The sequence below is a fragment of the Carassius carassius genome, chromosome 24 (assembly GCF_963082965.1).
Source record: "Carassius carassius chromosome 24, fCarCar2.1, whole genome shotgun sequence".
In the NCBI taxonomy this organism is placed as follows: domain Eukaryota; kingdom Metazoa; phylum Chordata; class Actinopteri; order Cypriniformes; family Cyprinidae; genus Carassius; species Carassius carassius.
Genome location: NC_081778.1, coordinates 16,091,111 through 16,114,697, shown reverse-complemented (window position 1 = coordinate 16,114,697; position 23,587 = coordinate 16,091,111). Strand labels below are relative to the sequence as shown.

The 23,587-nt window shown below is 36.8% G+C and overlaps 2 protein-coding genes and 1 pseudogene across 3 annotated transcripts; 2 read left to right on the top strand and 1 right to left on the bottom strand.

Annotated features, from left to right (window-relative positions):
• Window positions 1–1,046: 1,046 nt before the first annotated feature.
• LOC132103613 (zinc-binding protein A33-like) lies at window positions 1,047–4,435 on the bottom strand. Its single transcript, XM_059508713.1, has 6 exons — window positions 3,958–4,435; window positions 3,616–3,711; window positions 3,127–3,360; window positions 2,824–2,897; window positions 2,597–2,712; window positions 1,047–1,790 (listed from the first exon to the last, which is right to left on the bottom strand). Exons 1-6 carry the CDS (start codon window positions 4,402–4,404, stop codon window positions 1,252–1,254), a joined length of 1,506 nt encoding a protein of 501 aa, XP_059364696.1. The 5' UTR covers window positions 4,405–4,435; the 3' UTR covers window positions 1,047–1,251.
• Window positions 4,436–12,716: 8,281 nt separating this feature from the next.
• Window positions 12,717–15,898, top strand: LOC132102964 (CD209 antigen-like protein E). 2 transcript variants are annotated; one of them, XM_059507721.1, is made up of 7 exons: window positions 12,717–12,861; window positions 12,953–13,049; window positions 13,163–13,264; window positions 14,276–14,428; window positions 14,567–14,718; window positions 14,861–14,982; window positions 15,644–15,898. In XM_059507721.1, the coding sequence occupies exons 2-7, from the start codon at window positions 12,953–12,955 to the stop codon at window positions 15,807–15,809; spliced, it is 792 nt and encodes a 263-aa protein (XP_059363704.1). In that variant the 5' UTR covers window positions 12,717–12,861; the 3' UTR covers window positions 15,810–15,898. The 2 variants fall into 2 exon arrangements, with proteins under 2 accessions (XP_059363704.1, XP_059363703.1); XM_059507720.1 differs by having other exon boundaries at window positions 12,722–13,049.
• A 103-nt stretch (window positions 15,899–16,001) lies between these two features.
• On the top strand, window positions 16,002–22,915 carry LOC132102963 (COP9 signalosome complex subunit 7a-like; annotated as a pseudogene).
• Window positions 22,916–23,587: the final 672 nt, after the last annotated feature.

Sequence of the window (23,587 nt, the reverse complement as noted above, 5' to 3'; positions counted from 1 at the left end):
TGCAGCAACACAGCTCCTACACAACAAGATACATGATCACTGACATATCATAAGTCTCTCATGTCTCTTGAAAGTATTTTTTATTATTGTTTAAATAATGCAATTAAGCCCACATAGGGATAAAATGGGTGTTTATTATGAAGGTTTTTTTATTTCCATCTGAACTAAATTCCTTCAACCTATATAGCTACATGGATCACTAACCTAAACACTGAGACGACACACACCTGCTGTTACTACACAACCATGTATTTATACATGTCTTATTCAGGTCACAATATGTTTGAACTGAACAGACATGGTCCCCAGATGCAACTGACACAGCATCAGAAACCTGTTCCTCAGTATTCCTTCTGTAAATTGGATTAAAGACTGTTTGCTTTATGATTTTTGTCATCATGAGTCCACGTTCTGTGACATCTAAAAATAAGATTACAGCCAGATTTATCATAATGTGTGTGGATAATATGGTTATTTGCATACAGCTTTCAGTGTCATTTTCTGATGCTCCATAGACTACTTTGAATATGACATTAAATACAGTGATCAACAAGGCAAGACAGGTACATTAATAAACATTAATTTATTATTTAAACAGAAATCATAATATAGATACATGGTAATTTGATCTTTCTAACTTCAATTAATCTACACTTTAAATTATGGATTTTACAGAAGGATTTTATGTTTTAATAGTCCAGTTAAATTACCATACCATCTACAGATGCATATATAGCCTATATATATATTTTATCATTTCAATGCAGAACCAATTCCTTACTTATGTATCCTCCTAACCCTAAATAGAAATATGTGGTGTTTATTTCATTTCTAAATTTATTTCACAGTCCAAAAAGCATGAAAGCAGTATCTGATACTGGATAAATTATTACCAATATTGACATAAAATTAAAGAGAAAATATGGTATTTACTGATCTACCAGATACACCAGAAACCACTGCATAAAAAAGACAGATAAGGTATGATCATCAAACAACATTTACAAGAAAACCATGCATATATCTTTGCTAGCTGAAGTAATCCATCTAAAAATGAATGCAAAGATATGCATGTAAAAAAAGAAGTTGTTTATATCATCGTGATGTGTCATTAAGAAGCTCAAAATAAAAAAGCCCAAAACATCTTTGTTATAATCTGATTTTAGATGACCTAGATATCCCCATATGTCTCAAATCTAAGACATTTTATAATGTCTCAGAAAATGTGCAGCTAATAACTGAGCTAGCATGTTAGCGTTTGCCAGTGTTAAACTCATATGAGCAGACAGAGAGAGGATCGCTGTTCATTCCATCCAGATAAAGTCCTGGAACCAGAGTGAGACAGCAAGGCTGCTTTGAGCTGTAGTTTATCCGGGTCAGTCGAGACATGTTATCAGCGTTATAGAACGACACCTGCTTTCTCTCACAGTCCAGATACAACCCTATTTTCTGTGGTTTGTCTGGACTATTCAATGTAGTGTCCTTTCCATCACAGGTCAGAACGTATCCTTTAGTGTGTTTAAGGTGGAGCAGGATCTCACTCTCAGCAGACTTTGCTGCACTCAGCTGTTTTTCTGCACCTATCTTAATTCCCACAGTCCAGTCTGGCTTTTCTCCCACCTCTATTTCCCAGTAGTGCTGACCAGCTTTGAAGTTTTTCTCTGAAACTGTCCCAGGGTTGAAGTCTTTATACAGAACAGTCGCTCTGTCAGCTTGTCGGATTCTGGTGCCCCCTGGAGACACTTTTAAGTAAGACTCTCCAGATTTTTTCAGGGTTAAACTCTCAGGAACTATAGAACAGACAGAAACATTATTAGATGACGAATTATTAGTTGAAAGAAGTTTTAGCAGGACATCACTGTGCTCAACATTCTGGTTATGTAGTATTTTAAATCCATAACCATACAAATATTACTTCTGCAATTAATTCCACTAAATGTACAGATTTCCTACATTCGAACTTTTTTTTTCTGTGCTAATTTGGTTTATATTTGTAAGAAGTTAAAGTCGATTTTCATTAATAAAATGTATGTATAATATGCAAAACTGACTAAATATGCCGTTGTGATATAATTAGCATATTTTGCATATTGATGTATGACGTATTTTTATGGTGAATTGTGATTGGTCTTTTCTTTATTCTATCTGTTTAACCATCTAACCTTTACAAAAGCTGCCAAACGTGTCAATGATAATGATGAGATGGTCAAAATGATAAAAAATATGTATTTTAAAAATCTAGTTTAGTGCCTAGTTCTAATTTTCATAGATTCAGAAGTTAATTCTTACGTTTTTTTACAATTATTATTATTATTGTTAATTATTATTTAATGTATTTTTGAATCATTTAATAGATATGGCCAAAAAAAAAAAAAAACTCAGCATCATGTCATTTACCCTCATCAATTTATTATTATTATGTTTTTGTTAGTTTTCACATAGCTGACAGAAAACAAGACAAATACAGAGTCAAAAATCTAACTCCACATAAAACTTGAACACTTTTCTTCACAAGTGCTGGCATTTTCCGTGAATGCAAATCTAGTTTCACTTTAGCTGAACTTTACAACATGCATTTTTATCATATTTTTTTCACCTGGTTTGATGGATCCCAGCATCTCCTTCCACACAAAGAACTGCAGGTGAGTTTCATGAGGGCCAATAAAGAGAGAGTCAGGAAGCACAGTGAGATCTTTCACTCTTGACGTATACCTGAAAGTTATAGAAAAGTCATCATATAGAAACTTCATTTCTACCCAAGTGATAACACCCACTGATCTCATTTAGACCTAAATAACAGTAGTATCATTGCTTTTTATTTACTTGATATTTGATGGTGTCAAATCGGCTTTCTGCTTCATCTTCTTCGTCATTGGAAATCCTTTTTCATTCCACCACTGCAGACAAATGTGTGCTTTATTATTTACAAGATAAAGCATAACTGTAATCGAAAACTCATAGGTAATACATTATCATAGATCATAATATATTATCATAGTATTTCCAAGTGTGTTTTATAAAACATTTGTGTGTTTTATAAATAAATTATGTTTTTTTTTTGTGTGTTTTTTTTTAAACCAACTTTACCCATCAAAAATAAAAGTGTGTCATCAAATGTGTTGTGACCTGTAGAAAGTGATCAGGCTGCTCAATCTCCAGAGCTGACTGCAGAATAATCTCCTTCTCTTTGTTCTCCATGAATCTTCTGTTTATCACGGACTGATTATTCTGCATGAATTCTATAACCTTCTTCTCCTCCTTCTCCAGCTTTTTCTTCACTTCGTCCTCTTTTTGTCTTAAGAACTGGTGCATTTCTTCAAACTGAGCAGAGATCTGGGCTGATAAAGATTTGGATTTACCCTAAATAAAGAAAAAAGTGAAATTCTTTAAAAAAACAACAACAATATAATATAATATACACTATATTTTACTATAATATAATTCAAGCCATTTTCTGTTTGAATTGTGTTTTTAATGTATTTCTAAATTAATAGATAAGCTAAAAAATATGAATCAAGGCATTAAGAATTTGCGGAAGTAAATTAAATGTGAACCCTGGTCTCTGACTGTGCAAATAATTCATTCATTTTATTTTATTTATATACACCTTGATACCTCAGTTTTGGTGATCTCAGTTGTCTGTTGTTGGATCATGTAATCCAGCTGTCCATTCTCTTTGGCAAGAAAACCCAACGCTGTCTTCAGCTCCCCCTACAGAATACAGAAAAAACACCTCAGGCAGATTTGGAAAACACTGACAGAGAACAGATAAGCTTCTCTGGATATCTGAAATGAAATAAGCCTTGGATTTAAATTTAGAAACCTAATTATGCCATGAATAATGTTACACAAATAGCATAGGTTGAAAGACACTTGAAATCAAGAATGGAGCTTTTAATCTGCAGGGCTTTCATCAGGCACTCTGATATGACTCATATGCAAATGCCCGTGTTTTACCTTGTTGATCTGCGCAGCTTCTTTCACTGGTTTAAAGACGTGTCCTTTATGTTTGTCTCCATCCCTGCAGATGACACACACCAGCTTCTGATCAGTCTCACAGAACAGTTTAAGTTTCTCATCGTGTTCCGAGCACATCAACATCCTTTCCATTTCTGGGAGCTTTAAGGATTCTGCTCCTTCTTTAGATGGAGATTTATCCAATTTGAGCTCAGCAAGGTGCTCTCTCACAGTGGAGGTCATGTTCCTCAGTAAACGGCTGGATTTCAGGTCTTCTTCGTTATAAGGCTTTTGGCATTCTGGGCAGGTGGTTGGTCCCAGGCTGGCCTGCATGTGACCCGTGATGCATTCCCGGCAGAACGAGTGCTCGCAAGAAAGTGTAACTGGATCAGTAAAATCACCCAAGCACACTGAGCATTTAATCTGCATAGACATAGCTGAATACATTTTAGCTTTCTTCTCAACTTCTGCCAACACTTTGTTTCAGAAGTGAACACTTTTGGTTTCAAATTTGGTTTGCATGACTAGGTATGTCTCCTCCCACAGGTTAAAATGTAGCCAAACAGGAATATCACATCTTATATACCTAGGTTTCAAAATAGAATACACATTCACTGGACAAAAACATTTTCAGTCAACACATGTACTAAAGACAGGTCCATTGTTACTTCTGCCCATAACCTTTTACATGTAATATTTACATAACAGTTTTGAATAAATGTTTTGAACTTTTTTGCACCCCACAAAAATCATCTAATGTATTTAGGGAGAAATTATGGTTGTGAAAACCAAAACCATTAACATAAAGTTTTCAGCTAAGCTGCGTTTTCTATAAGAAAAGTCCAGAAAACTACTTCATCAATACTGTGGTAACATTTAACAATATAATTCCACTGGTGTGTCACATTGGTTATGGTATAATATATTATAAGCAAATATAAATAAACAATGATATTAGTCTATATTTATATATTAACAGTAACCTAATATATGCTGTGAAATTGTTGTACCTTAGTTCATAACAACTAATGCTTTAACTAATGCTAATAAATTGAACCTTATTTAAAATTGTTGTCAGTACTGTTTTCATATGTTTTTATTCATTGTAGAAGAATGTAAAACATTCTGTTCTCTAATGCGAGAGGGTGTGATCTGACGCAATAAAGGACTGAACAAACATTACAGCTTCATTGTTCCTTCAACAAAGTCTATGAATATCTGACTACAACAGGTAACGCTTTCTGCTTTTCATCGAATATGGCTTCAACACTGTCTCTCTACCTCATGTGTCCAGTGTCAACACTGTCTCTCTGCCTCATGTGTCCAGTGTCAACACTGTCTCTCTGCCTCATGTGTCCAGTGTCAACACTGTCTCTCTGCCTCATGTGTCCAGTGTCAACACTGTCTCTCTGCCTCATGTGTCCAGTGTCAACACTGTCTCTCTACCTCATGTGTCCAGTGTCAACACTGTCTCTCTGCCTCATGTGTTCAGTGTCAACACTGTCTCTCTGCCTCATGTGTCCAGTGTCAACACTGTCTCTCTACCTCATGTGTCCAGTGTCAACACTGTCTCTCTGCCTCATGTGTCCAGTGTCAACACTGTCTCTCTGCCTCATGTGTCCAGTGTCAACACTGTCTCTCTGCCTCATGTGTCCAGTGTCAACACTGTCTCTCTGCCTCATGTGTCCAGTGTCAACACTGTCTCTCTGCCTCATGTGTCCAGTGTCAACACTGTCTCTCTGCCTCATGTGTTCAGTGTCAACACTGTCTCTCTGCCTCATGTGTCCAGTGTCAACACTGTCTCTCTACCTCATGTGTCCAGTGTCAACACTGTCTCTCTGCCTCATGTGTCCAGTGTCAACACTGTCTCTCTACCTCATGTGTCCAGTGTCAACACTGTCTCTCTGCCTCATGTGTTCAGTGTCAACACTGTCTCTCTGCCTCATGTGTCCAGTGTCAACACTGTCTCTCTACCTCATGTGTCCAGTGTCAACACTGTCTCTCTGCCTCATGTGTTCAGTGTCAACACTGTCTCTCTGCCTCATGTGTCCAGTGTCAACACTGTCTCTCTGCCTCATGTGTCCAGTGTCAACACTGTCTCTCTGCCTCATGTGTCCAGTGTCAACACTGTCTCTCTGCCTCATGTGTTCAGTGTCAACACTGTCTCTCTGCCTCATGTGTCCAGTGTCAACACTGTCTCTCTGCCTCATGTGTTCAGTGTCAACACTGTCTCTCTGCCTCATGTGTCCAGTGTCAACACTGTCTCTCTGCCTCATGTGTTCAGTGTCAACACTGTCTCTCTGCCTCATGTGTCCAGTGTCAACACTGTCTCTCTGCCTCATGTGTCCAGTGTCAACACTGTCTCTCTGCCTCATGTGTTCAGTGTCAACACTGTCTCTCTGCCTCATGTGTTCAGTGTCAACACTGTCTCTCTGCCTCATGTGTCCAGTGTCAACACTGTCTCTCTGCCTCATGTGTTCAGTGTCAACACTGTCTCTCTGCCTCATGTGTCCAGTGTCAACACTGTCTCTCTACCTCATGTGTCCAGTTTGTCTGAGTGACTTCAACGATCCGGTGAGTTTACCTTGTGAGCACGTTTTCTGCCACGTTTTTTTGGAATCACATGAAGGAGCTCACAAATGCCCGGAATGCAGACAAAACTTCACCAGGCAAGATCTTAAAGGTAAACGAGTGCTGAGAATCATTGTAGACATCTTACAACAACAACAACTCAAGATAAGACAACTGTCGCATTTCGTCTATTCATATAACGTGATTCAACAGAAAAGGGACAAATATCTTGAGGAAAAGATACGTACATGTTCAGTTTAACAAAATCCATGAGTTCTTGAGAAAAAGGGAGGAAGAACTGATATGGCAAAATGTCAGCTAAGCAAGCAAAATGCATCATTTCTGTCAAAATTGCAAATAATGGACAACCAAGAGTCCATATTGGAGTCAGGATAACAGATGTTGTCTAAAAAAAACTGCTAACATTTAAACCAATAAAAATCCCTATGGTCTCAGGGGGGAAAGTGACTATTTACAATTTTTTGCAAAATGTTAAATTTGAGGCTGCTTGTACAGTTTGATGCAGTAGCCAGATTATTGTACTATCTTAAGCTACTTTATATTGACCGTCACAATTCATCAAATGATCTTTCAATTTGTGTGTGATGCCTGTGGGTTACTGTTTGGCTACATTTACTTTGTTTTCTGTAACAGAACATGAAATTAAGATCAGATTTCACATATTGACCATGGATGAATAGGAAATACATTATGGGGTACAATAAAAAAATTATATTTCACCTTTTTATTCTCGGACAGGCATTATACAAAGTAGAAGTGGCATCTGTTAAAAATATTTAGATCTTTTTCAAGGCAATCGTTTTGATTGATTGTGATATTTTCAATGCATCCAAAGATTACATTGCATCCTCAGTGTGCATCCCCTCCTGGAAAGCTCTCCTTGGGAGACTCCAGCCAGGAGCAACTTTCTGTCACAGTTGTGGTGCTCAATATGGCATCCCCGCACCAAGATGAGAAATCTGTGGGTTTGGTCCCAATGGGGACCCATTTTTTAATTCTGATCTCTCAGCTAAGGTTGTTGGGACTTAGAGAGCTGTCTCCATATAGAATATGTATGCTCTGAAGTGGCGACTCTCTATGTCAACAGCACCCTTTAGACCCAGACAAGGAATTAAGAGTGAGGAAGCCAGGAGTAAGGATATAGGCATAGGTGTATCCTGTGCTTAAGTGTTTATATTTTAACTTAGTGGTTTAAATAAACCATACATTTTACATATTTAAGCAGGGCATCTTGCTGTATTAATATTTATTATAAATTTCTTAAATAACCAAGCACAGCTGATGACGCTTTAAAGTGATAAAAAATATTTAAATAAACAAATAGGTTTTTCTTATTCCTCCATCCTAATTTTCTTTCCTTGCATCATTTCCTCATTCCTAAGGGGGGTGGAGCTAAGATACAAAGAAAGGAAGCAAGGAAAGGAAATGTTGATGCACAAATGTGACCCTGGAGCACAAAAGCAATCATAAGTAGAACAGGTATATTTGTAGCAATAGCCAACAATACATTGTATGGGTAAAAATATTATATTTTTCTTTTATGCCAAAAATCATTAGGATATTAAGTAAGGATCATGTTCCATGAAGATATTTTGTCAATTTCCTATTGTAAATATATCAAACTATAATGCAAATGTAAACTTTATTTGGACAACTTTAAAGGCGATTTTCTCACTATTTTGAGAAATGATTTTTTGCACCCTCAGATTCCAGATTTTTAAAAGAGTTGTATCACAGCCAAATATTGTCCCATTCTAACAAACCATACATCAATGGAAAGCTTATTCAGCTTTCAGATGCTGCATACATCTAAATTTCAACAAATTAACCCTTATGACTGGTTTTGTGGACCAGGGTCACAAATAAGAAACAATTTTAGACAGAGGATGAAAACTTATATAAAGAAATTATGTATAATGTAAATTATGTAGGGAATAATTGATGACTGTCCATCGAATTATAGAAAATAATTCTTAAGTTTTAATGTTTTAGCTCCACCCCCTTGGTGTGAGGAAAAGATGCTGTGAAAGAAAATCATCAGCTGCACTCAAAGGATCTGACCTAAAGCTGGTTATTTAAGAAATTAATATAATTCAGCAAGGTGCCCTGTTTAAATATGTGAAATGTATGATTTATTTAAACTGCAAAGGTAAAACGTTAACACTTGAGAATAGGATACAGTCAACTATTCCATCAGTTATTCTGCTTATGCTACGGTTACCACATCTTGTTCCACACCTTACCAAGGCTTTGTTCAGATATTGCATTTCAAGACATTTGTGGGTTTTTTTGTACTTAAATAACTCTTGTGTTGTGTGTAGGAGCAAACATGCCCCTTTGGGGCCCGTGGGCCCACTGTGGGCAGAACTCTGGTATGAAATGCAGGGCACGTGTGGGCCCCACGATATTGGGCCCCAGGTGGGTTCCAAAATGTAATTTCAGAGCAAGTAATGAGGCTTGAGCCATTAATAACAGACTTAAAAACAGACTTTGGGTCTCTAATAGTGAAACTGTAAGTTTATCTGCCTCATTAACAGTATTGTTATTACCTCACTAGTGAAAAATGTCATTTAGCTTTTAAGTTGCTAAACTATTTTACTGTTAAAATCAATAGAGCAGCACTGACAACACTTTTTAGTGCAACTGTCTGTATGTGTGTGCGTTTGTAAATGAGAGAGAGAGAGAGAGAGAGAGAGAGAGAGAGAGAGAGAGAGAGAGAGAGAGAGAGTATGTGCTTAATAAAACATAATTTTGTGTCAAAAACATCATGGAACATCTTATTGTTTGTTGGTTATTTTTTAAATTACTGAAATCTTTTTGCAAAGTGATATGGATATGTTACAGGGATACTTCGCCCCAATATTCAATTTTCGTCATTAATCACTTACCACTTCATTCCAAACCTGTACAAGCTTCGTTCGTCTTCGAAACACAATTTAAGATATTTTGGATGAAAACCGAGAGGCTTATGAATGTCCCTTAGACTGCCAAGTAAGTTACACTGTCAAGGTCCAGAAAGGTATGAAAGACATCGTCAGAATAGTCCATGCCATCAGTGGTTCAACTGTATTATTATGAAGCAACGAGAATACTTTATGTAAGCAAAGAAAACAAAATAACGACTTTATTCAACAATTCCTTTGTCAACCGTCTCCTCTGTGTCTCTCCACTTAAAGTTAACTCAAAACTGTCACAGTGTCTGGGTTGTGTTCCCTGGGTTTCCACTAGATGTCCTCCTTTCCCACGGTGTCTGTCACTTTATGAACTGTCTGTTCCCTTATTTGGTCACCTTCCTCCTTGTTTGGGTTAATTGATTAGTCCCCACCTGTCTCCAGTTCCCTCATTGAAATAGTCCTTGAGGGCCGCATCGTTGTAGCCCATGCCCTCGGCCAGGGACCAGAACACCTGAGCCAGGGCACCCACTTCATTGCCCTCTTGGCGGAGGGCGATCAACCGAAGGTACTTGGTTCGCCGCTCCGCCATCTTGGCTGTGGAACGGAAAAATGACATACCGCTGGTTCCTACTGTGACGGAGTCCTTCTGTCCCTATCGGTGTTACAGAAAACACAGGAGAAGGAACCAATCGAAGGCAAGTCATTTATTAAAGGGTAATCCAAAAGGGGTAAACAGTCCGGGTCAAAACCAGAATATCCAAATCCAAACATAAACAAGAAACCAAGGCAAGGCAAGGCAAGGCAAGGCAAGGCAAGGCAAGGCAAGGCAAGGCAAGGCAAGGCAAGGCAAGGCAAGGCAAGGCAAGGCAAGGCAAGGCAAGGCAAGGCAAGGCAAGGCAAGGCAAGGCAAGGCAAGGCAAGGCAAGGCAAGGCAAGGCAACAGACATGAATAAACTTTCAACATTAAACAAGGACTCCGTGACACATACTCAGACAGACCGGGTATAAATACACCGAAGGTAATGAGGGAACTGGAGACAGGTGGGGACTAATCAATTAACCCAAACAAGGAGGAAGGTGACCAAATAAGGGAACAGACAGTTCATAAAGTGACAGACACCGTGGGAAAGGAGGACATCTAGTGGAAACCCAGGGATCACAACCCAGACACTGTGACAAAAACTGCCTTTGCTCTCCTGTGTCAGCCGCACCACAAGGATGCTGTGTTTGTGTGGCGTGGCTGATACAGAAGAGCATTAGCAGCATGGTGATATGGAGAGACACAGAGTTGGTATTGTTATAAATCTTCAGTCTGCCTCTTGGGCTGATTAATACAGCTTTGGGTACTAGACAAAAACTTTGATTCTGGGTATCAGACAAAGCTTTTGCATACCAGACAAAATTAATATTTGCTGATAGGATGTTGACAAAATTTAGCAAAATAAACAATTTGTCCAACATAATGTCATATTTAAACTGTATTTTGGTGTCTATATTTATTTTTAATTTTTTTTTTATAAAATTTTGGCTCATACACTGTAATAGCGTCCATGCTTCTACAAAGGCTCATGTATTAACTGGTATTATATAAAATGATGAAGACTTTGTAATATATACATGAAAGAATATGAAGATCAGGCCCAGAATACTATACACCTGATCACATCTAAAGTGCTTAGTAAACCTCTAGGACATGGATTTTGAACTCCAGGGACCACAAACGGTTGCTGGGGATACAGAGAAATGCTGATTTAAAAATAGAAAGAAAATAAAAACATTATATAAAAACATTATATTTTCTCAAACAGTTTCAAATGTGAAATCATTTAAAATCAATATAAAACAATAATATTAATGTGTTGCATATTTTAGCATTTTTTAGTGTTTGGTAGATGGAGGAAGACATCGAAGACACATTGTTAAAACTGCTAAAAGTGATAAGCGTTAGGACTATAATCAAATGTTTTCAACTCACTGCTTTTAAAAACGTTACAAAGCTTGTAGAATCGAATTCATTCAACTTAAGAGCATTAATTACATTTTATGGATTATTTTTATTTTAGGACTGGATGAAGGTTGGACTGGAGATTTTTTCCAAAGACAACAAAGAACTAAATGATATGGCACAAACTACTGAAAATGTATAGATTAAGGTAAAACACTATATTTTTTTATTAGAAGTAGTAGTAGTAGTAGTATTGCTCCCAGAACAGATCTGTTGTGCATGGAGGAGATCCAGCTGTTGAGAAACCAGGAATAGGAAGTGAATAAACAGCTGGAGAAATAGGAAAGGAATGCAGAGGCCATGCGGACTAACCTTTTAATGATACATGAACCAAATGAGTAAATGAGAACCAAAAGTAATTCCAGTTCAAAACTGTTTTTATCTCCTAAAATAAACTGATAGAGATTAATTGATAAATTGCTAAAGTCATATGAAAGTGACTCCTATTGCTCAATCACAACCGGGAAATGGAGGTGTGGGAAAAGTTAAACAGAGCTTTAATGAAAAACAGCAGTATCATATGAAACCAGGCACGAATAATTAACATAAATTCATGGATTGATCAATAGTCTGAGTCGTGATTTTGTGACAGTGCTGCATCATGCTTTTGACTTGTGTTTGTTGTTTTCTACACAGTTGTATGTCACAACAGAACAGAACCTTTAATGATAAAAGCAGTGATCGGCCCTCACCACTATGACTTTTTAGGCTTTGAGCTCTTCACCAAAACAGTGACTGATGGAATGAAAAAACAAAAGATAAGAGATCTGCAACCTTTGAAAAGTTTTGCTATTTTGCCATCTGAACTATGCAGATTTATAACCCCCCAACCCGCACAACAACCCCCCCCCCCCCTGCCCCCGCCCCCGCCCGGTACCACTCTTCTGTGAACCAATTGAAAATAATTACTCTAATTAGATGTCAGATTTCCCAGAAAAGGGAATTAAAGTCTAATTATATGAGCAACTTCTTATTAATTAGGTTACTGTAAATTGTACATCCCTATATTACGTACATCTTTAATCTTTCATTAAAAAACTAACAAATCTTATTTGGATGTTTTGTGTACAGCTGGATTTTACAATATGTTCAGTATGAAACATTTTACAGGAATTCATATTATAATAATAAAATCATTTCACTATCATGAACAAACTGTTCTTTTTTTGGCTAGAATAACTCATTGCAAAATATGGGGTGTTCTGTGCATGGTAAAATAGTTTAGTATTGCATAACCAGCTCGGGGGGAGGGACAGAAAGTGGGATAAAAGTTAGAGCCCAGTGAACTGTACAAAGAAGCAGTTGATACAAGTCTGATCAGAACCACTCCGGAAGAACTTTCTCTTCTTCATTTTTTCCAGGGAAGCTCTCTTCTGGTCTCTCTCTTCTTCGTGGACTGTTATTTCTTTATAGGTGATCTGGAGGACAGGACTAGAAGATAAAGTCAGACTTATTAAGAAGCTCTGTTCTTAAATAAACTAATTTACTGAATCTTTTGTTAAAGATGGAAGATATTGAAAATTACACCAGTTTACAAGAGTTCACAGAAGACGTCTCTCATGGTGGAAACAGACCTATACTCACATCACAGGGCAAACAAGGTAATGTATATGTGTATATGCGAGTGCATGAACTTAAGGGGGGAGTGGAAGATAAATGTAGAGAAATGTGGAGCAAGTCAGAGTAATAATCAACTAATTCTGTGTTTCCTCAGGGGTTCACAAAGGGGCAAAATGTTTGAGGGGGCAGGCTTCTCTTGTACTGCTCATGGCTTTACTGACCTCAGTTTGTGCAAACATAGTACTTGGCGTTCTCTGTAAGTAAACTCACATTACGCACGTAAGCATGCCTCTGAATCCCTAGTGCAGAGGGTTTCACGATGAATAGAAGAGACTAGACTAGAGATGCACCAATATTAAAATGCTGGACAATATTGATAAGCCAATATTTATATTCAATACTATCTTCTCTAAAAAAAAAAAGAAAAATAAAGCACTAACAACTAAAATCACTCATTTAAAATGTAGACAAAATTATGTTGTGATGTATAATGTATAGTATAGAAAATGTATATTCATTTTGAGATTTGCTGTTTAAATGTGATTACATATAAATGTGTTATTCAATTAATAAATGTGTTATTCAGTTAATGTTTGCAATTATTTTGAAGCTTGCTAAAGAATACATTTAAATAGTTTTATTGAATTAATAAAGTTAAATGATGGCAATGGTAATGTAAATGTAATATAGAAATTGATCATGCACAACATGGACATAAACAATAAATACAAATATAATATTGACCAATATCCAGTATGGCACTGATATTTAATAGAATAGAATAGAATAGAATAGAATAGAATAGAATAGAATAGAATGGGGTGCATCAATATTACATTTTTGAGAGATGCTGATAATCTGGTATTAAAATTCTAAATGTAAAAAAAAAAAAGAAAAAAAAAAAAAGTATAAAAAATACTGACAAATGCCTATAAATAAAATCTTATAATATAGCCAAATAAGCAATATGGTACAATATATTTTGTATCCCTACATTAGAATAGAATAGAATAGAACAGAATAGAATAGAATAGCATTTTTTGCTATTGAGGAGTTAAATGTTTTGTATAAGGCTTTAGGATATATATGCAGACATAATTCCTAAAATAATATTTCCTGATGGGTAATGATAATAAATAGCTGGTTTTCTGGTAGCTAGCTGGTAATTTATACATTTATTTAAGACCATAAAAACATTGTGGTGTCTGAAGTCTTTGCATGGCTGCTGGTTTTATACACTGATATATAAAACTCTGTCTCTCTGCAGTGGTAAACAGTCAAAGGTCAGACACTGTAAAGCCAGTCAAGAATGATGAGTCTGAGGCTGCGTCTCTTACTCTCAAACTCACCGCCATGCAGGAGCGTTTCTCCCGCCTTTGCTCTGAATACACAACCCTTGGACAGACTTGTTCTAAACCGGGTGAGGAAACAAAAATATTTGTGTATATACAGTCTCTGAATGATATTTGATGCCCAAGGGTCAACCTTAGATTGTTGTTTTTATCTTTCCCGCTCCCTTTCTTTCACCCATTCATTCTTTAACATCTCTCTTCCGCAGTGATCAAATGTAGGCCATGCCCAGAAGACTGGCTGCATTTAGAAGGGAGGTGTTATTTCTTTAGTGATGATAAACTTGACTGGCAGCACAGCAAAGAGAGCTGCGCGTCTATGGGTGGCCATCTGTCAATCCTGCACAGCCACCAACAACACGTAAGTCTGTGGCCATGTTTGTGAATCGACTTCTTACATATACAAGATCAAAACTTACTTCAACCTTTGTTTCAATAATTAGTATTATGCAGCATTTATGTTCATATGCATTTATGTTCTGATATTTTAATTTTTATTACAGCACACACTTGAAAGTGTCGCACGCAGTCGTGGTGGAGTAGACTATCATTACTGGATTGGTTTATCAGACCTTGAGACTGAGGGAGTGTGGAAATGGGTGGACAACACACTGGTTAATAGAACGTACGCACACACACACACACACACACACACACACACACACACACACACAGCAACACGCACACAGATAAGCTGAACAAAAATAATACTAACTAGGGATTTTTAAAAAAAATTTATAATGTACATACATATACATAATTTTTTTTTTTTTGTCTTGTACCTTTCTACAGAGATTTTTTTTCACCAGTCACATTTAACTTGCCAACTTATTATTTTTTAATTTATTAAAAAATTTTAATTAAACTGAACATCACTTTTTTAAATTATTATTATTTGTATTATTTATTTTATTATTTATCTAAATTATTTTAATATTGGTGTAAAAATATTTCTAATAATATTTCAATCATTTGTTTTGTGGGGAAAGGGTCAATTGTTTAAGTATTATGTAGCCTATACTTTTTTCTCACACAGTATATATAGGTCTGTACATGAAAAAAATATATAGCTACATTTATATTTTAGGGTGTCCCTTCATATTTTGGGGTCACTGGTCCTTAAAACTCCTAAAACTCCTGGATATAGACAAGTAAAACCAAAGCAGGATTTTGTCTTAAAAAATCTCAGTGACAGTCAAGGCAGTGGAGGTCATTTAAGTGCAAATTGGTTTCTCTGAGGAGATATTAATATTATGTTTTCCTGATTGTTCCGCTGCTCTCTGTAGGTTCTGGAGTGAATGGGATAAAGAGCCCAATAACCACCAGGCAGGTGGGATTCATGGAGAAGACTGCGCAGTGCTGGACTCACGCTCCAAAACATGGTTTGACGTGCCATGTGATTTCAGTTACAAACGTATCTGTGAAATGGATCCTATCACAATTAATATTTGATCTGAAGAATATATATAAAAATGCGTCTCTATTTTTCTATTGCCTTTTCATTCTTTTTAATAAAAAGAAATTGAAATTCTCAGATTCGATTTAGTTTGTGTCTTTGATTTGACTTGAGATTTGGGACTCTTAAAACATTGCATAATAATGTTTTTTCCTCTCATCATCACCCCCTTTGCCTCAGGCACAAACATTTTTTAAAGATTTTATGCAATCAAAGTTATGTCGGCTGGTTTATGAAGGTTTCGGGCACTTTTTAGCTGGTCAGGCTTGGAAACTGGCTTATACTGGCTAAGACTAACAAACCATTTAGGTTGATTTAAGATGGGTACAAGGAGAATTCAATAGTTAAGATTCTTGTTCAACAAGTTGTTGTCATAGTCACTGACTTTGATTCATTGAGAAAACTTCCCAAGACATAATTATCATAACCTCACGGTGGCGATGTGTATCCGCTCACTCTTCGCTCTGTGGACACGCCCACCCTTCTACGTCTCCGCCAATCAGAGAGCACGTTTTCATGTCGTATCACGCTTGCTAACGGAAGTAGCAGTGACCACAGTTGACACAAACAACCTCAGTCTTTATAAATAAGGTAAAATACCGCTTTTCATGCACATTTCACTCCGCGAAATGTGGTCGCACGTTAATATTGAACATTTGAGCGTACTTGGCAAAGTATGCAACGACGCGTGTTTACGTAAGACCTTAGTTTACTAACCGCAAGGCCTAGCTGCTGGTGTGTTGATGTAACGTTACTTCACAATGGGTGCTGAACTCTAAGCACGAGCTGACTGGTTTATTCTCTTAAACTTGTGTTTATTATTATTAAACAACATATAATGCTTTTAGACTCCATTTAACAAAGTAAATGCACGGTTAGAATATGGATTCGTGTGTCAAAATCTAGTAACTTTCGAGAAACACAATTAACACTTCAGTTCACTTTAATAAAACAGCTTGTTTTCCGAAGTGTTATTATTTTACATACACAACGTTACGTGTTCGTTATCATTTGTAGTCTCATAAATAATCTAATTGTGTCAAGTGCATGTAAATGCATGTCTTCTCGGCTGTCTCAGAGATGTATAATCATCTAGTGCACTTGGCAGCTTTGTTTTAATCCATTAAGTTATGCATCATGCATAACTTATCCCTGTTAATGTAGTTATTTTTTTACCATGAGCCACCTGTCATATTAAACTCTTGTATCAAAATGTCGTCGAAAGCATATTGCTGTGAATCAACAGCAATTTAACAAGCCCAATGAAGCATGTTTATTGTATACGAGTTACTCAGGCTTTCAAGTAACGTTACAGATTTAATAAGAACAACTTTTGCATTTGATAGGTTTGAACATAGTACTTTCTATTTCTGAAAGTTGTTCAGAGCCTCCTGGTTTGTTTAAACTCTTCCTCTTCGTTCAGATGGAGGTGGATCAGCTGCTGTCTCTCTCAGGTCCAGCTCTGGCTCAGGCCATCAGCTCTCTGCTGGAAACCCCAGGCCTCTACGTTTTCTCAGACATACTAGAACTGCCCAACGTCCGTGAGGTGAGTTTTTGTACTAAAAAAAATCTATTTCAGTTCAACTTGATGACTTTTCATAAATTCTGTGTCAAATGTAATTGTTTTAGTTTTCAACGCATGCATGTCATACTCGATATCAAGGCGATTAATCATCTCTTCAAGCACTGAGCTTTTTAGTTTTCTTTCTTTTTGTGCTTCGCCATGGTGTCTGAAACCAAATCCAAATTTTTGTATATCCTATTCAAATTAGTGTAGTATACTCTTGAATACTCTTGAAAAAGAGTATGCTACACTAATCTAATTTGAATGGCATATACAAAAAAAAAAAAAACGAAAACAAACACACAGGGCATCTGATTAATTTAAGTTTGATAAATATAATTTTTATGGTTTGAAATCTTTCATATTCAATCTGAACAGTCAGATTGCAATTCCAAGTTTTTGTTTCCCATTCAGAGCATTCCACGTATTTGATGTCAATATGCATTTGCGTAGACATTTATATTACAATATACATTGGTTTTATATATATTATACTTTACTTTAGTCTTCAGTGTCACATGATCCTATAGAAATCATTCCAATATGCTGATTGAGCAGTTGTCCTGCTTCATTGTGGAAACAAGATAATTTTTAAATGATTCTTTGAAAAGAAAGTTCAAAAGAGCATAATTTATTTGAAATATAATTGATTATTCTAATACATATTTCTTTACTGTCATTTTGTTCATTTTAAAGTGTCCCTGGCTGCTGAATAAAAGTAATAATTTCTTTCTTAAAAAACACATACTGACTCAAACTAACATAACACATTATATTATATATTACTGTATTGATATTTGCTAGGAGTGCTGTAATAAAACCAATTGGAAAGCCAACAGATGTCATCATCACTGCGTTACATGCACACTTCTCTGCCACATATGAGATCCCAGAGTACTCATGTACCACACCGTCATTCCTACAGAGCCCAGCTGAAGTGTTTACCTGCTAAACACAAGATACTTCCACACTTTGTCATATCAGTCATTGTCTGCACTTCACTGTCCCTCTCTCTAGCTGGAGATGGGTCCCCATGCTGCAGTCTACCAGCTTCTCAATCTTTTTGCGTATGGAACCTACTGCGACTATAAAGGTAACCATGACAACAAATGACCAGATATTGGCCCCCTGAGGAGGCAGGTTCATTCCCTTCACTGCCTCTGAATGAGACCGTATATGCTGCCCTTTGCCTTGCTAAATAAGTTAACTGCTGTGAAGGGGAAGCGGGAGTCTCTGGCCCATGTTCTGTTGCAGATTTTACCAGGTCTTAAATGTAATCAGTTGTTTTCCTCCTGGTTGTGTGGGTGGTTTTAATGTATGTTAATTAACTGTATGTCTGCCACTTAGAGAGGGCAGCCTCACTTCCTGAACTCACACCCGCTCAGAAGAACAAACTCCGTCACCTATCAATCATCAGCCTGGCCTCCAATCTAAAGGTAGCGATTCATCCGTTCTCAACTGAGGGTTTATTAGCACTGTTTTTAATGAGTTCCCTTATGTTCAGCGCACAGCTGTTCACAATATGGGCTGTTAGTGTTATTGACTGCATGATTGATGAAACCAACGTTCTCTTATCAAGCCTTTGTAATATTACTAGGACAAATTAGAAGTTTCAACTTACCCCAGGGCATAGTATTCATAAGAATCAAAGCAAAAAACACCTCTTTCTCTGGATAGTGTCTGCCGTATTCATTACTGCTCCAGCAGTTAGAGCTGAAGAATGTGCGCGAGCTGGAAGACCTGCTGATCGAGGCTGTTTACAGTGACATTATCCATGGGAAGCTGGACCAGAGGAACCAGCAGGTCGAGGTAGATTGTAGCATAGGTCGAGACCTGGGCCCCAACGAATTACCCAACATTGCCAACACACTGCAGGAGTGGTAAGTGTTTATTTGTGTTTGTGTCCGTATGTTGCAGTGGACTCTGCTGGTGGTATTAAATATTCTGTCTGTTTGTGTCTCTCAGGTGTACAGGCTGTGAAGCAGTTCTGTGTGGCATTGAGGAGCAGGTGTCAAGAGCCAATCAGTACAGAGAAAACCAGCTCAAGGTCAAAGTTCAAGTGGAAACAGAGGTTTGTGTGTGAATCTTTATCCATCCTAAATGACATACAATATTAGATCATGTCAATGATAAAGGTTTGGTTTCATGTAGTTTCTAATGACCCTAATATGTAAAAAAAAAAGTGATTTTCGTTTATAAATATTAATAAAATTACAAATATATTATTAAATATAAATGCTACATTTATATTTAACAAATTAAAAATGTATACACATACATACATTCTATATAAATAATGAAAAATATGCCAAACTACATTGAAAACTATAATATTTGTTCTTTTGAAGCATCTTTCCCTTCATTATGATTTCAAAACAGTTGCATCACCCTGCTTTTTTTATTTATTTATTTATTTTTTTACTTTAAGCCCCCAAGAATATCCAAATGAATGTCAATTCAGCAATCTAAAGCATGTAAATCAATGAGGAAGTGTATTCAAGTCATTGTGTGGATGATTTGCGGACAAAAAATAAGCATCACTTAACCCACATATAAAGGCAGTTTTAGGTGTTTACCTGTTCGATGAGTAAAATTAAACATTTCTATTTAAGTATATAAAGGCTATGTTCAGAATAGATAGTATGTGCTTAGTTTTTGATTGGACTGCCAATTAAATTAATTAATCAAGACTTATGACTTAGATATTTTTATATTATTGTAATGTCCCTTAAGGTTAATAAATTGTTTTGTTTTTTTTTTGCACAAAAACTCACCCGTTAAGCAACTGAATGCCAGTTAGTTAATAGTTATAACTATGCTTTAACGTCTTGTTCTAGCAGCAGTCATATGCAAATATGTTTGCCTATATGATGTCACAAATCCCACAATATCCAAACGAGCTGTGTTTGAAGCTTGATTAGATAACTGCTTTGTTTGTAATGAGGAGGATGTTTTAAGCTATAGAATTTTAAGGGTGTTTTAATAGTACAAAGACTTTTTAGATGTCAAAAGATCAAAGCAAATTTTATTTCTTATGTCATGACCATTTTAGACCTTTTTACACAAATTTGAATAAATATGCAAAAAAACAAACATTTATTGGTTATGATAGTATACAGCATATTGTTTAAAGTGTATTCCCATACTTGGAATTTGTGCTCTGCATTTAACCCATCCAAGTGCACGCACACACACAGAAGTGAGCACACACCTGGAGCGCCCGGGGAGCAGTTGGGGGTTCGGTGCCTTGATCAAGGGTCTTACCTCAGTCGTGGTATTGAGGGTGGATAAAGTGCTGGATATTCACTCCCCCCACCTACAATCCCTTCCGGACCTGAGACTCGAACCCGCGACCTTTGATTTACAAGACTCTATCCATTAGGCCACAACTGCCCCAAAATCTAGATGAGGGCTTGTCCGGGTTTTATTTCACTTTTGATTCAATGACAAGTTTTTTTTTTCTCACCTTTTTATTTAGGTATCAAACCTACAAAAAACCCTCAAGGCAAGTTCCGCTTCCCCCTCATCTGGCCCCGCCCCTGCTGGAGCAGCATCAAATCAGGATGCAGACCAGCCATCTGAGCCAAGAGACCCCGCCTCCTCCCAGGAAACACGGCAACCAGGAAAAAAGAGTTCAAAGGTCAAAGGGTAAGTGAACTCCATTTTAGGGTTTACTGCCTCAGAATCCCCTTTAGTTAGTGTCTATAATGAGCTCTGTAATATCTAGAAAATATCACAGTGGTTTTTATATATATATATATGCCCTGCACAGTTTTTCTTTGTTATTAAAACTACCAGCTTCACTACACATAAATCATACATCTCAGGGAGTTAATATATATATTAATGGCATTTTTAAGCACATAGAATATGATTTATGAGTATTTGTGTGTGCTCTTTTGGTGAGCTTATGTACTGCTTCCTGCCTTTTAGTTAAATGTGATGTATAAGATAACACCCACAGGCTTATAGTCCTAATTAAACCGCAATGAGTTTAAAATTGTCTCTGTCCTGGTTTGGAAATCTCATGTCAGGATGTGCTCCGGAAAGAGAGGGGGCTTTTGATCACCACTGCTTTTTCTTTGTCACTAAAGAATGTCAGTTAATTTATTCAAGACTGATTAGGCACAGATTAATTTGAGTCCAAGGCTTTAAAAGTGTCTCAGTCATTAACATTTCAGGACTACTCCTTGTCCATGTGGGAAGCTGCTGCTAATTTTCCAATAATAATTATCAGATTATTCAAATATGATTAGGAGAATACATTAAAGGCATGTCCTGGCTAAGATACACATTAAGATCATTTGCTTTTGTGGCATAATAAAATTTAAAGTTGCACCTTTTTTAGGCATTCAAAATGAGTGTAAATAGGGCCAGATAATTAAAGGAATAGCTCATTCAAAAATGAAAATTTTCTGAAAATTGCTGAAACCACAGGCCATGAAATATGTGTAGATGAGTTTGTTTTTTCACTGGAACGGATTTGGAGAAATTTAGCATTACATCACTTGCTTGCCAATGGATCCTCTGCAGTGAATGGATTCAATCAGAGTTAAAAAGCTGATAAAAGCATCACAATAAAGTGATCAATATGACTCCAGTCCATCAGTTGACATTCTATGAAGTAAAAAGATGCATGTTTGTAAAAAATAAAAATACCAATTCATAGTCCATAATAACCCTTTCTCCAGTGAAAAAGTCCATTCCCTGTTGTCTTCTCACATCAAAATCCATAGACATTTTGTAGAACTGTTTTGAACCGTTTACGCTCGTAAAAGGTGCTTGATCTGTGCATATTTCTCTTCTGATTCAGACAAGATGACTTTTTCACTGGAGAATGCGATATTATGGATGGAGGACTTGAAGTAAAAAAATGTCTTAATGATCGATTTGTTTTTTACAAACAGATTTTTACGTTGCAAGACGTAATCATAATCATGGATTACTTGTGAATTATTGTGATGCTTTTATCAGCTGTTTTGTGAGCAAGTGATGTAATGCTAAATTTCTCCAAATCTGTTCCAGTGAAAAAAACTCATCTTCATCTTGGATGGCTTGAGGGTAAGTCAATACTCTGCAAATTTTCATTTTTGGGTAAACTAACCCAACAGCATTAAATATGAACCATTAATAGCCACAAGGAAAATTACGAAGTATCATTACAATAGATTGAAATTTCACCTGAACAATTCTTTCTGTATTTTTTAGGCTTCGTGGGAGCGGAAAGATTTGGTCAAAGTCTAATTGATCTTAAGCGCTGAACTCAATCTTCAGTAACCCACTCACAGTCAGATATATTGTGGACTGCTTGCTTGGATAGACAAAAACAAAACTTGCCACTTCTCAAACACAAACCACCATCACAGTCTAACACAAATACAACTTTTACACAATTTTGGGAGTGTGTTTATGTACATGTATGCTGTAAATGTCATTTAATTTGACTCGTACTCCTTTTCCTTGGCGTGTTTGTTTTGTTCGTTATTAAACTTGGATGTAAATTGATAAAGCCAATGAATAAATGATATCCATCTGTCACCCTGTCTAGTTTCTGGCTTTCACGTTTCCTTTCCTCTAATGTTAAGTGCTGCTAAATGTTTTGTCTCAATGGGGGCATGTCTGTTGAGAGGTCATGACATTAATTAGCCACACTTTAATGTCGGGCCCTGAAATAACATCCTGGTTTCCTCTCAGCACATACGCTCTTCCCTCCGCTGTGTTATGCAAAATGCCCTTTATCCAGCTATTAAGCTTGACTAAAGCAATGTTTCTCTCTCTGTCCTGCATAATGGTCTGTAATGGTAGCGATTAACTTGTGGTAGCCACTCAGAAATGAGGAGTACAATAAAAAGCAGAGAGCAATGATCTACTTGTACATTAACCCCTGCCTTCGCTCTCTTTCCATCTGTAGAAATCCATCCTTCTCAAAATCCATGATCCTTTTTACGCACACACCCTCTGTTTCTCTCTATAAATAGTGGTGTTAATTTCAGTCACTGTGACTGCGGTTCAGTTACTCGGTCTTTCAGCTCTGAGCAGATGGGAGCTGTGAACTTTTGCGGCTTACATACAGCATGTGTGCGTGTGAAGTGTCTTTGTGTCCCGGTGTTTTGTTACTGTGCAATGGCTAATGAGTCCTCGCGGTGTCCCTTTGGCCTGGCTGTTTGGAGTGTGTGATTGTGTGACTCACTGTCATATAGACAGTCCTTT